Below are 12,890 nucleotides of genomic sequence, written 5' to 3' on the forward strand. Positions count from 1 at the left end.
CAGACCGGAAAGACAAAGTAATGAAGAACTTCAAAAACACGTCTTCTTTTCAAATTTACAGAATGAATTTTTGAAATATTCTGAATTTTAATTGAAATATTCTGAATTTCAAATGGAATTTCTGAATCTCAAATGGAGTTTCAAATGAAATGTCTGAATATAAAATGGAATTTCTGAATTACAAATGGAATTTCTGAATTTCAACTTGAATTTTCTGAATTACACTAGAAAATTGTGTAGAACTACTCGTTGATATGAATTTCCCAATCGGATGACCCAGCCACATATGGCTTATCGAGTCCCATGTCGACGTCTTCCTCTCCTGTTCCAAACGTGTCAGGGGGACTTCCGGTCTCCTGCAATCCTGCAGACTGTAGAGATAAGATAGTTTCTCAAACAAGTGTTCAGCAACAACTGTTGAGTTATCTCCTGATTCCTCAACCCCACCTCATCATTAGAGCTTTAGCTTCAACTTGTTGAATCCGTAGGATACAACTCGATCAGACTTGTTGAGGTCTGCGAGACAGCCGGAGTTTATTACGAATACTGCCTACGTCTACCTACCTGTGTCTACGGTCGCCATCACCTTCATCTGCCCTACCAATCTTCCAGTCGGTGGTTGAGAGATTGGGATTACATTCCCTTAGTCGGTCAAATATGGATTCAGGATCTGAGGGAATTCTTGGTATCCAAGCGTGTGCGATTGGTCTAGGAGGAATATCTTCCATCTTGACTTAATCCAGTGCTGCGCTTGGCCACATCTCGCCAATATTCTTTAAGGCGCCGAAGGCAATTAATCTGTATCGGCCCCGGTACCAACCTGCATCGTCGCAGACGGGGAAACCCAGACAATTCCATTGACTATGCCGCTCCAAATGCTTCTAGGAATGCAGCCCTGTTCTTTTCCCTTGTAGACGAATTATAGGCACCCGAAGATAAAAGAGGTTCGGCTTTGCCATCAAGACTTGTACCGGGTGTGTTCGTCAAAAGCCCCTGTTGACCAGTCTTCTGTCGGCAGACAACATGCTACGGCCTGATACCACCACCGGAGCTGTTGGGTCTTTGGAGTTCATTCTAAGCCCAGTCCGGGTCTCTAGATCTGTAGCTCCACTGGAAACAGATGCCGATCATCAACCTCCCAATGGTAACACTATCGTAGCCATCCTTGAGTGACTTAAAAATTTATCCAAAAATAATTATATATTACGAGATAAAGAAATACTTGCGGAGCGAAATAAAAATGTGTCCGCTTAACTCAATGATTCAAACAAGAAGTGAATATAACATGCATTGCAAATGCAATTTTGCCCATGCACATTCCATTTTGAACGATCCATAAAATAATAAATCTATTAGTATAGACATATAATTCGTACTTGGTGGATGAAGAATGTGTCCCTATATGACTCTGGGGTGAATACGCATAAATCTTTGGACCTGTGAAGTTTAAAGGGTCTTAAAGCAACATTTCACGATTTTGCAAAGAAAATGACGATGGAAGTATATACCAATACCAATCAAAAGTCAAATTTTAAGATTTTACCAATGTTGTCAATGCCTCATTCCGTACTTATTATAAATTCAATAGTGACGTCAGTATAGAAAATTTGCTGTAACTATGCTTACGTAAAGTAAGATATTTTGTTCGTTTTTTACAACTAAAAACAGAGTACCCTGCTCTAGAAAGTCTAATGGTGAAATCAATCAATAAATATAAATCATAGGTGCCAAGTCCACAATATTTTCACTGTGGATCTAAATTTATATGTTCGGCCAAGATTCAAGTAAAATGGCGAAACTTATATGCTTGAGGTCTTGATGTAGACAAATTTTGCAGGTTTTTATAATCAATTTCTTTCGCAAATTTAAAATACATGCAATTGGAATTGACCATTTTAAAGTCACAACCTTCAATATGTTGGAAAAGTAAGAAGTGAACTACTTTGAAAATTCCTGGAGATGGGCGATGGGTTAATACCCAGAATGTATTTACTCGGTAAATTTTATACCCAAAAGCTGGGTATTTATAATTTTGCGGTTATCATGGGTATAAAAATATTTTCCAAACAATTTTTGTTGATTTCGTATTCTTTGTATATAAACCTGATCTTCTGATCTCATAAAATCGGATTTTAGTTATATATACACTAGCCACTATGAAGACCGATCTCCAGACTTAAAGTCATGAGGAAATAAATTAGTAATTTTATTTCCAATTTATTTCCTCATGTGAAAAGTGCTCCTTTTATGGGCTCAATACTCTATATCGGGGGATCGGTCTATATGACAGCTATATCCAAATATGGTCTGAACTTGATGATATTTAACAAAAAGGTTAAGAGGGGTACCAGAACTCGCTGTGCTAAAATTCATTGAAATCAGATGAAAAATGCTCCTTTTATAGGCTCATTACGCTATATCGGGAGATATCCAAATATGGTCCGGTCTGGAGCACATTTGACAGGAATGGGTACAGGTCTACCAGAATACACTGTGTCAAATTTCATCGAATTCGGGCAATAAATGGATCTTTTATAGCCTCAATACCATATATCGGGAGATCGGGCGGTCGGTCGAAGGGCAGCTATATCCAAATTTAGTCCGATCTCAACCACACTTCACAGAAATGGGTAGGGGTCTACCAGAACTGACTGTGCCAAATTTTATTGAAATCGGATGAAAAATTACCATTTTTTTGCCTCAAGACTTTAAGTCTGGAGATCGGTCTATAAAGCGGCTATATATAACTAAAATCCGATTTTTGGCGTTCAGATCAGGTTTATATACAAAGAATACGAAATCATCAACAATTGTTTGGAAATTATTTTTATGTCCAAGATATGGGCAAAATTATAAATACCCAAAAAATGTATTTATTGGGTAAATACCCAAGTGTTGGGTGTTTACCCGCTAGAAACCCATCTCTAAGAATTCCAGGTTTCGGAAGACATAAGTCAACATTTTTTAATATGTAGAAGATTTTCTCATATAAATAGTTTTAAATGCGTTTACCTATACCATTATTTAAGTTTAATGTAAATATCTTATATACACATCTTTCTTATATATAAAAATCAATGTGTATTTGTTTACAGGTTTGTTTTTTGTATGTTTGTGTGTTCCTTATGGACTCATAAACGGCTGAACCGATTTTCTTGAAATTTTTACAGATGTTGCATAATGACCGTGGTGAAAATAGAAACGCCATATCTCGGAGATGGGTGGTGCGATTTAAGCGAAATTTTGTGTGCTCTCATATAGTACCCTAAAAATAAAAATTTGGTATCCAAATTTCGGATGGGGTACCTAGCGTGGCTGCCGCACCCTAAAACCCACCAAACATATATTTAGAACAATCCCGACAATATGGGACTCAAATGAAAGGTATTAAGGATAAGAAAACGTATCTGATATCCAATTGTCGGACCAAGTGCTAGGAGGACCACCCCAGGCCCCAAACACCCTTAAATCGGACATATTTACGGCCATGGCAATATGGGACTCAAATGAAAGTTATTTGCGAGTAGAATACGAATCTGATATCCAAATGTGGGACCACTTTTCTGGGGGTCCTCCCCTTTCCCAAAACATTCCCCAAACAGGACTTATTTACTGACCATGGGAATATGGGGTATTTGAATATAGAATACGAATCTGATATGAAAATATGGGACCAAGTGTTTGGGGGCCACCTCTCACCAAAAATATCACCCAAAAGGGGACAAATTTGCGACCATAGCAATATGGGGCTCTAATGAAAGGTCTTTGGGAGACCTTTCACCCCCACCACACCCACCCCCACAACACCACCCAAATAGTATTTTCTGACTATTGCAATCTGTTTGTTTGCCGACTGTGGAAATATGGGGCTCAAATTAAAGGTATGTGGGAGTAGACCACATATCTGATATCAACATTAGGGGCCAACTGTCCAGCGGACGTCCCACCACCATAACAACCCCCAAATAGTCTTAAAGAGAGCGGAACTAAATATTCATAGTTTTAAGGGCCAATACCCCAAACCGGACATATTTGTTGACTTTTGCAATAAGGTTGGAAAACGAATTTGATATCCAATTTTGAGGGCAATGACAATATGGGGTTCAAATAAATTATATATAGCTATATGTGGAGCTTAGATGAAAGGTATTGGGGGGTAGAGCAAAAATTGATACCCATTTTCGGGACCAATTTTCTGGGGGTCTACTCCTTTCCCAAAAAAAACACCCCCAAAGGAAAAAAAATTGTCGACCATGCCAATATGTGGCTCAAATGAAAGTTATTTGAGATTAGAAAACGAATTAGATGATCTATTTTGGGGCCATGTGTTTGGGGGACGCCTCATCCTGTAAACTCCTCTTAACCCAATCGCAATATCGGGTTTAAATAAATGGTATTTGAGAGAAGAGCACGATGCTGATATTTTTTCAGGGCCAAGTATCTGGGGGACCACATCTCCCCCGAAAACACCACTAAATCAGACATGAGAATATCGGGCTGAAATGAAGTATTTTAAGAATGGAGTACACCTTTCATCCAAACATAAATTCGTAGACCAATAAAGATCATACGGGATTCTGATAAAGGCACATATGTTGCTAAACTGTTAGTCAAGCGATATACTATTTTCGTAGCACGTCATTTCACTAAAAGATCTTTAATTGTCGAAAATAAATATTCCAAGGATGCTTTTGTTCCATATAAAGTAAAAAAGGCTCAACGGAGCGGGCCCGGGTCAGCTAGTAATTGTAAGATTATTGAAATAAAGAATCAAACCCACATTAGCGATATCCCCATGCTACTAAAACACGTTTGAATGTAACTGTCTTTTAACTTTAATTGGCAGATTTTATGCATATGGATGCATTGTAAATGCTATGGGTATTTTTTCCACGTAATTAACTACACATTATAATAGAAAAATATTTTGGATAATATGATTTATAGCTATACAGTTTTATCCAAGTTTAACTGAAATATTTTGTTTTGATTATCTTGGTTGCCATACTGCACATAGAGGCTATCATCAGGAGTTAAATTTAAAGCGAAATTGTTGAGCGCCAGTGTTAAAAGTTCGGAACGATCTGCCAATGCCACAGCAACATAGGTACAGTTGGGCAAAATTTCACAAGCAGAAATTGTTGCAGGTGGTTTGAAAACTCCTAAGGACTTTCCTGAAAAAAAACTCAGCAATTTAGTGTACAAAATGAATGTTACCATTTGATACACACAAATACCTGTTTGCAACTCCCATAAGCGTAAGGCATTATCTCGACCTTCCTTATCTGTGGACATGAGAACTTTACACATTGGATCGAGTTTGAGTAAGGTCACTGGAGCATTATGTCCATTTAATGTTGCTCTGCAGTTTCCTGTTACTAGATCCCATATAAGTATTTTGGCATTCTCCAATCCCGCAATGACACACGCATTCGTTTGGGATATTGCCAATGAAGTAGTATCGCACGTTGGTTTCCACTTCTTGAATAATGTTCCGCTCTGTAAATCGTACACCACAATAAAGTTAGGGGTAGGTTCATTCAATTCCTTCGCAACAACACACACATATGATCCTTCGTGAGTGATGGCCGACAGGGCGGTTAAAAAGTCATGGTGCGGAATGCGTAAATCATAAAGGAGTTTTCTTTGTGATAAATGCCAAACAAGAAGAGGGAAGGGCTTTTGGGTTTCATCGCCACATACCAGTATTCTGAAATAAAAGACGAATTTCATATATTACAATATTTACATATACTAGTTGAACCCGGCACACTCCACTTTGCCTTTTATATAAGGTGCAACAAAATGTCTATTGGTATACGTGTTTGTAATCTAATCAAAAGCTTCATTGAAACCCCATATTAAAAGTGAGCCCACGACACTTCATTCACATTCCCACCTACTGCCAACTCTTTTCGCCTAAATATTGAGACCGTGGAACCACCTCTTGGCTCAGATTTGGAAATCAAATTATATTCTCGATACCTTTCATTTCAATCACGTATTGTCCCGATCAGACAAAATGTCTGCTAAGTGGCTTTGTGGAAGGGACCCTTTCATTTTTATACCCTCTACCATAGGATGGGGGTATACTAATATCTTCATTACGTTTGTAACACCTTGAAATATTCGTCTTAGACCCCATAAAGTATACATATTCTTGATCGTCATGACATTTTAAGCTGATCTAGCCAGGTCCGTCCGTTTGTTTGTCGAAAGTACACTAACTTTCGCAGGAGTAAAACTAGACGCTTGAAATTTTGCACAAATACTTATTGCTAGTCGGTTGGAATTGTAAATGGGGCACATCTGATCTCAGATCTTGACTTTTTCAGCCTCTAGGCAGTGCAATTATTGTCCGATTTGGCTGAAAGGTATAGTGTTTCGTTTGGTCTCAACTTGGCAACAACTATGCAAAGTATCATCTAAATCGACTTATAACCTGATATATTGTAGCTACCACATAAACCGATCTCCCGATTATATTTCTTAAGCCTCTAGAGGGCGCAATTCTTATCCGATTTGGCTGAAATTTTAAGCAACGACTTCTCCCATGACCTTCAACAAAATTGGTAAATACGGTTTGAATCGCTCCATAGCCCGAAACACGTAATTCTTATCCGATATAGCTGAAATTTTACACAATGACATTTGCTATGGTCACCAACATTCAAATCATTAACTTGATATAGATATAGTGGCCCCATGCCACTATGGACATACACCTAAGCCAGAAATCAGCTTGTTGTGCGCTCTAAAAACTATAAAGTAACATCTAAAAAGAAAATTTTATGTTAGGAATTCCGTGCTACTTGCAAAATCCCTAATTGTTTGCAATACCACTCCCCTAAGTTGGTTCATGTCCGATATTGTGTCTCCAACTAAATACCGGTAGATGTTGGACGCGAAAGCCGGGCAATGACATGCGCTACACATGCTATCACTTGCAGCACTGACTTTACATAAGTGAGCTCGTAGTCCTATGTGTCCCGTTATGATACTGTGGTGGTTCCACAATTATTATTCCTACATCAAATAATTTTAATTTTTAACAAATTAAGTTTAAATTTCATTACCTTTGTTAATTTCAAATAACTCTATTTTAAATTATTTTTCTCTAACTAGTAGCCTTTGAAATAACTTGTTTGTTTTTGTATTCAAATAATTTTGGAATCTTAAAATATTGCTAGATGTAGTAGGCTTTTGTCATATTCATTGTACAAAAATTTTTTTTCATTCTCAAAACTTAACTAGACGTGTTAGGAAGACAAAGTAAAATAATAGTTAATTTTTTAATTGTTGGCGTTTTCATTTTTGTTACTTATACCACGTCAATACCAATAGCTATACTGACCCCCTTCTTGCTTCCTTTCAGTAATAGCCTCGTCTGCTCACGAACTGTATCCCCCATAGGATTTTCGCCGTCCTACCGACCGTTTCGCTGTTCCTCAATGTTGCATGCGCATTCCTCGCCCACTCCCTTAACTCGGACTGCGTCGACCCGAAAGGCTTCGGGTTAACCAAGTTTATTGATGCCAGTCCTCTGGTCTTCACCGCCAAATCGTCTGTCCTTTCATTTCCCCTTACTCCGTTATGGCCCGGCACCCAAACGATGCGGATTTTGCCATCATCAGAGAAGGCGTTAATCTCCTTCTTACACTGCAAGACTGTTCGTGACCTTACCATCCTGGTTGTTATTGTCCTTATGGCAATTTTACTGTCGGTAAAGATGTTCACAATCGACGTCCTCGCGTTAGCACCACACCACTTCATACATTCCGTGATCGCCAGGATCTCTGCCTGCAGAACCGTATTATGGTCAGGCAGTCTAAACAAATCTCAGTCCTGGGTTCTCAATGTAAACCCCAGGTCCAATCTGTCCTCTAGCTTTGATCCATCCGTGTAACATGATCTTCCAGATGGCAATTCTAGAGCTCCGTCAATCCAAGACTGTACCGATGGCAGTAGTGCCTCGCACTTGACTTCAAGGTTCATCTCAGGTATCCGATCGGAATCCTCTTCTCTTCCTTCCAGGTTTCCTATCGTTGCCTCGATTATACCGCGATGGTTTGATCTGCTCCCATCCTCAATCCATTCCCCCATTGCCTTAAGTCTCGTAGCCGAAGTGGCTGCCTCACACTTAATCTGCATGTCAATGGGTCAGATATATAGAATAGTCTCTAGTGCCCTAGTGAGCGTGTTCCTCATCGCACCGCCTATGCCAAGACAATATATTCTCTGAACCTGTTGTATGGTCCTTATGTTGCACTTTTTCTCCATAGCAATCCACCAAACTACTGAGGCATAAGAAAGTGTTGGTCTAATCACTCTCCTGTAGAGCCAGTGGACTATCCTAGGATTCAGGTCCCATTTCGAGCCTACGGCCCGTCTACATAGTGCGCAACATCTTTGAGCCTCTCAGTACGCTCCTGAATGTGACACTCCCAATTCAGTTTCCTGCCCAAGATCACACCTAAGTATTTGACCTCGTCAGATATCGAAATCATCTTATTGAGGAAGCGTGATGCGTTAAAGTGGCCCACCTTCGTCTTCCTCGTGAACAGGCATATTTCTGTCTTCTCTGGGTTAACACAGAGACCTCCGGGTCTAGCCCAGTCAAATGCCATATGCAAGATCCTTTCGGCACTTATGCATAGCTCGTTCGGATCCTTACCCCTTAGAAGTATTATAACATCGTCTGCATAGCAGACGGGTTCAAATCCCTCCTCAGCCAGCATCCGTAATAAGTCATTTATGGTAATCACCCAAAGGAGTGGCGATAAAATGCCTCCCTGTGGCGGCGTGCCTTGTGCCACTTTCTCCCTTATATTCATGCTATGGGACACACAATTTATCCACTTAGCATTTGGTTTATCCAGTCCTAAGAACCGGGTCCGCCCTCGGTCCGCACATTGTTAAAAGCCCCCTCGATATCAATGCATACCGCCAGTGTGACTTGTTGAAAATCATGCAAAGAGAAAGTGCAAGATGTTCTGCACAGTGCTTTAGTATGCTCCCTGGGATCCCATTAGGTCCAGGAACTATCATACTTTTAAGGCATTTCAAGTTTTGTAAAACAGTTTGATCATCAAGCCCATGAATATTTATATTAGAGATTCAGAAACCTGGTAGGGTATTGGAGAGTGTCACCATGCCCTTTGGTGGGATAAGTGGTCTTAGAAAATGATGCAAAACTATTTGATATCCCAATTCATCATTTGTAACAGCTTGACCGCATTTCAATACCTTTGGAAACTCGTTAGATCGACGTTTATTGTTAATGAAAATCCATTGAGCCAAAAGTGAATTCAGTTTCTGGTAATCTGTTCTCGCATAGAGCACTACAGAAATCTGAATATGTATAGTAGGGTGATATTTGCCTTCAGGGGTGGTAATGGAATCCGAACGAGAAATCAAAATATCGCGAGGATGACTTATAAATATAATATCAAGGAGTCTTCCGAAACGAGTTATTTGTCTGTGATAGACCAAGACTTAATAATGGACTTATACTTTCATTCGTTTCAGTGGGTAAAAAATCAATATCAGATACTTCAATCCATTTAATATTTGGCAGATTATAATTGCCAAGAGCTATCAATATATCGTTAGATTTTGCAAACTGGAAGACATGAAGTATAAATGAAATATGCTTCATACATATTGTATATCAATGATTGAACAGGGAGGGATATATCAACAAGTGATAAAAATTGTCAAATGTTTCGTACGGATCTCTACGGCAACTATTTCAATATCAACCGAAAATTTCTTCCGTAGGCAAATCAGTAGAAACTGCTAAAAGAACTCCACTGCCTCTGTTCTCTGTACTATCAGCGCGATCTCGTCTAAATATCTTAAACTTCTGACAAAAAACTTCAGTATTGAAAACGTTGCTATGAATCCAAGTTTCAGTAAATGCAATAACATTGTTACTAAAATCGTAGCTTTCAATAAATAAAGATGATAATTTAGTGTTTAAGCCTCTAAAATTTTGATAACCTAGAATAAAGTTTTTAGGAACATTCGCTTCATTATCTCCAAATCAGTACAAAAAATTCATTAAATCCTTATTTGAATCGACAGCACGGTCCATATAATTAATTGTTTGAAGATTATTTCAGCAAATGTTGACCGTGACTGCGCCTCAAATCTCCGCTTAGCCAAATTTTGGCATACTCTTTCCAACATTTCTAAAGGCGTTAAATCACACGACCTAGGCGGCCAATTGACCGGTCCCGAACGTGAAATAAAATGTTCACCGAACTCGCCTCTCAATAAGTCCATTGTTATGCGTGCTGTGTGGCATGAGGCACCGTCTTGTTGAAACCACATGTCACGCAAGGCAAGTTCTTGCATTTTGTGCAAAAATAGTTAGATATCATCTCTCGGTTGCGCTCACCATTCACAGTTACGTTACGATTCACATTATCTTTGAAGAAGTACGGTCCAATGATGCCACCAGCCCATAAATCGTACCAAACTGTGGCTTTTTCTAGATGTATTGGTAGCTCTTGCAATGTTTCTGGCTGATCTTCACTTCAAAATCGACTATTCTGCTTATTTACGTACCCATTGATCCAAAAATGAGCTTACCATAAAATGGAAGAAGCGCGCGATGAGCTTTCTTAGCAGAGCACACAATTTGATAATAAAATTCAATAATTTGCAAGCGATGTTCGTTTGTAAGACGATTCATGTCTAAATTATAAATCAAACTGACGACGTTTGACGGTGAAACAAAACACGAAACGTGCGTGAGCTGTTTAAACCAGTGTTGCCAAAATGAAAATAGCTTAAAAATCACCTTTTACTTGCGTTCTTCGCTATCTTATATATAAAAATCAATTTGTGTTTTTTTGTAGGTTTGTTTGTTTGTGTGTTCATTATAGACTCAGAAACGGCTGAACCGAATTTCTTGAAATTTTCACAGATGGTGCATAATGATCCCGTGGTAAAAAAAGGGTACTACATTTTTTGATATCTGGAGGGGGGCGAACCCTCCCCCTACCCTAAATTTCAGAAACGCCAGATCTCGGAGATGAGTCGTGCGATTTAAACGAAATTTTGTGTGTGCACATATAGTACCATAAAAATAAAAATTTGGTATCCAAATTTCGGATGGGGTACCTAGGGGGGGCCGCCCCACCCTAAAACCTACAAAACATATATTTAGATCAATCACGACAATATGGGACTCAAATGAAAGGTATTTAGGATAAGAAAACGTATTTGATATCCAATTGTCGGACCAAGTGTTAGGGGGACCACCCCAACCCCCAAAACACCCCTAAATCGGACATATTTACCGACCATGGCAATATGGGACTCAAATGAAAGGTATTTGCGAGTAGAATACGTATCTAATATCCAAATGTGGGACCCCGTTTCTGGCGGTCCACCTCTTCCCCAAAACACCCCCAAACAGGATTTATTTGCTAACCATGGGAATATGGGGCTAAAATAAAAGGTATTTGAATGTAGAATACGAATCTGATATCAAAATATGGGACCAAGTGTTTGGAGGACCGCCTCTCCCCAAAAGGGACAAATTTACGTCCATAGCAGTATGGGGCTCAAATAAATCTGATCTCAATATTCGGGAAAAATGTCTATGGGGCCACCCCACCCCCATAACACGAATCCGATATATTTTCAAGGCCAACTCACTGAGTGGCCGCCCATGCCCCAAAACACCCCCCAAGCCGATCATGTTTGCTAACTATGGAAATATGGGGCTCAAATTAAAGGTATTTGGGAATAGACCACGTATGTGATATCAACAATGAGGACCAACTGTCTAGGGGACGTCCCATCACCATAACAACCCCCAAATAGGACGTATTTGCTGACTTTTGAAATAAGGAGTTTAAATGAGATTAGAAAACGAATGTGATATCCAATTTTGAGGCTAATGGCAATATAGGGTTCAAATAAATGCTATATAGATATATGAGAATAGCGCACGATGCTGATATATTTTCCGGGCTTAGTGTTTGAGGGACCAAACCAATTCCCAAAACAACCCTAAATCGGGCATATTTACCGACCATGACAATGTGGAGCTTAAATGACAGATATTGGAGGGTAGAGCACGAATTGACACCCACTTTCGGGACCAATTTCCAATTTTCTACACCTTCCCCAAAACACCCCCTTAGGGTAAAAATTGCCAATATGTGGCTGAAATGAATGTATTTGAGATTAGAAAACGAATTTCATAACCATGTGTTTGGGGGACGCCTCGTCGTGTAAACTCCCCTAAACCAATGGCAATATGGAGTTTAAGTAAATGGTATTTGAAAGTAGAGCACTATGCTGATATATTTTCAGGACCACCTCACCCCCGAAAACACCACTAAATCAGATACCGTGAGAATATCAGGCTGAAATAAAGTATTTTAAGAACCCTTACATCCAAACTTAAATTCGTATACCAATAAAGATCATATGTGATGCAGATAAAGGCACTGGAATTGTTAAACTGTTAGTCAAGCGTTATACTATTTTCGTAGCATGGTATTTCACTAAACGCTCTTTAATTGTCAAAAATAAATGTTTCAAAAAAACTTTTGTTCCATATAAAGTAAAAGAAATAGCTTTAGACCTAGAGAAGGACCTTTAATATGATGTATGACACAGGCAAATAGCTTTAGATATGGGCGGCCGAAGTCCCTAAAGTCGCCAAAAAACCAAAAAAATTTAGATTTTTAAAACAGCAGTACGTGTTATCGACTACCGATTAGTCGCAAATTTTGGGAATCCTAATATCTAACATATGAAAAAATTAATAATATCTAACAAAATAAAAAAAAATTTACGGGGGGTAGAGACAAAAATTTTTCTTTAAACCACTCTCATATACATATACACTTATGGGGTCGTACATC

At 39.0% G+C, this 12,890-nt stretch overlaps 1 protein-coding gene across 7 annotated transcripts in view; it reads right to left on the reverse strand.

Moving 5' to 3' along the window:
* Nucleotides 1-4,817: 4,817 nt before the first annotated feature.
* LOC106089892 (uncharacterized) overlaps nt 4,818-12,890 on the reverse strand; it is a 289,467-nt gene continuing 281,394 nt past the window's right edge. For all 7 annotated transcript variants that reach the window (XM_059364663.1, XM_059364661.1, XM_059364660.1 and 4 more), the window contains 2 exons: nt 5,238-5,710; nt 4,818-5,174 (listed from right to left, as the gene is read on the reverse strand). In XM_059364663.1, coding sequence (XP_059220646.1) covers nt 4,948-5,174; nt 5,238-5,710 — 700 coding nt within the window. In that variant the 3' untranslated portion in view covers nt 4,818-4,947. The remainder of the gene's footprint in view (nt 5,175-5,237; nt 5,711-12,890) is intronic.

This window comes from Stomoxys calcitrans, chromosome 3, assembly GCF_963082655.1.
Source record: "Stomoxys calcitrans chromosome 3, idStoCalc2.1, whole genome shotgun sequence".
Taxonomy (NCBI): Eukaryota; Metazoa; Arthropoda; class Insecta; order Diptera; family Muscidae; genus Stomoxys; species Stomoxys calcitrans.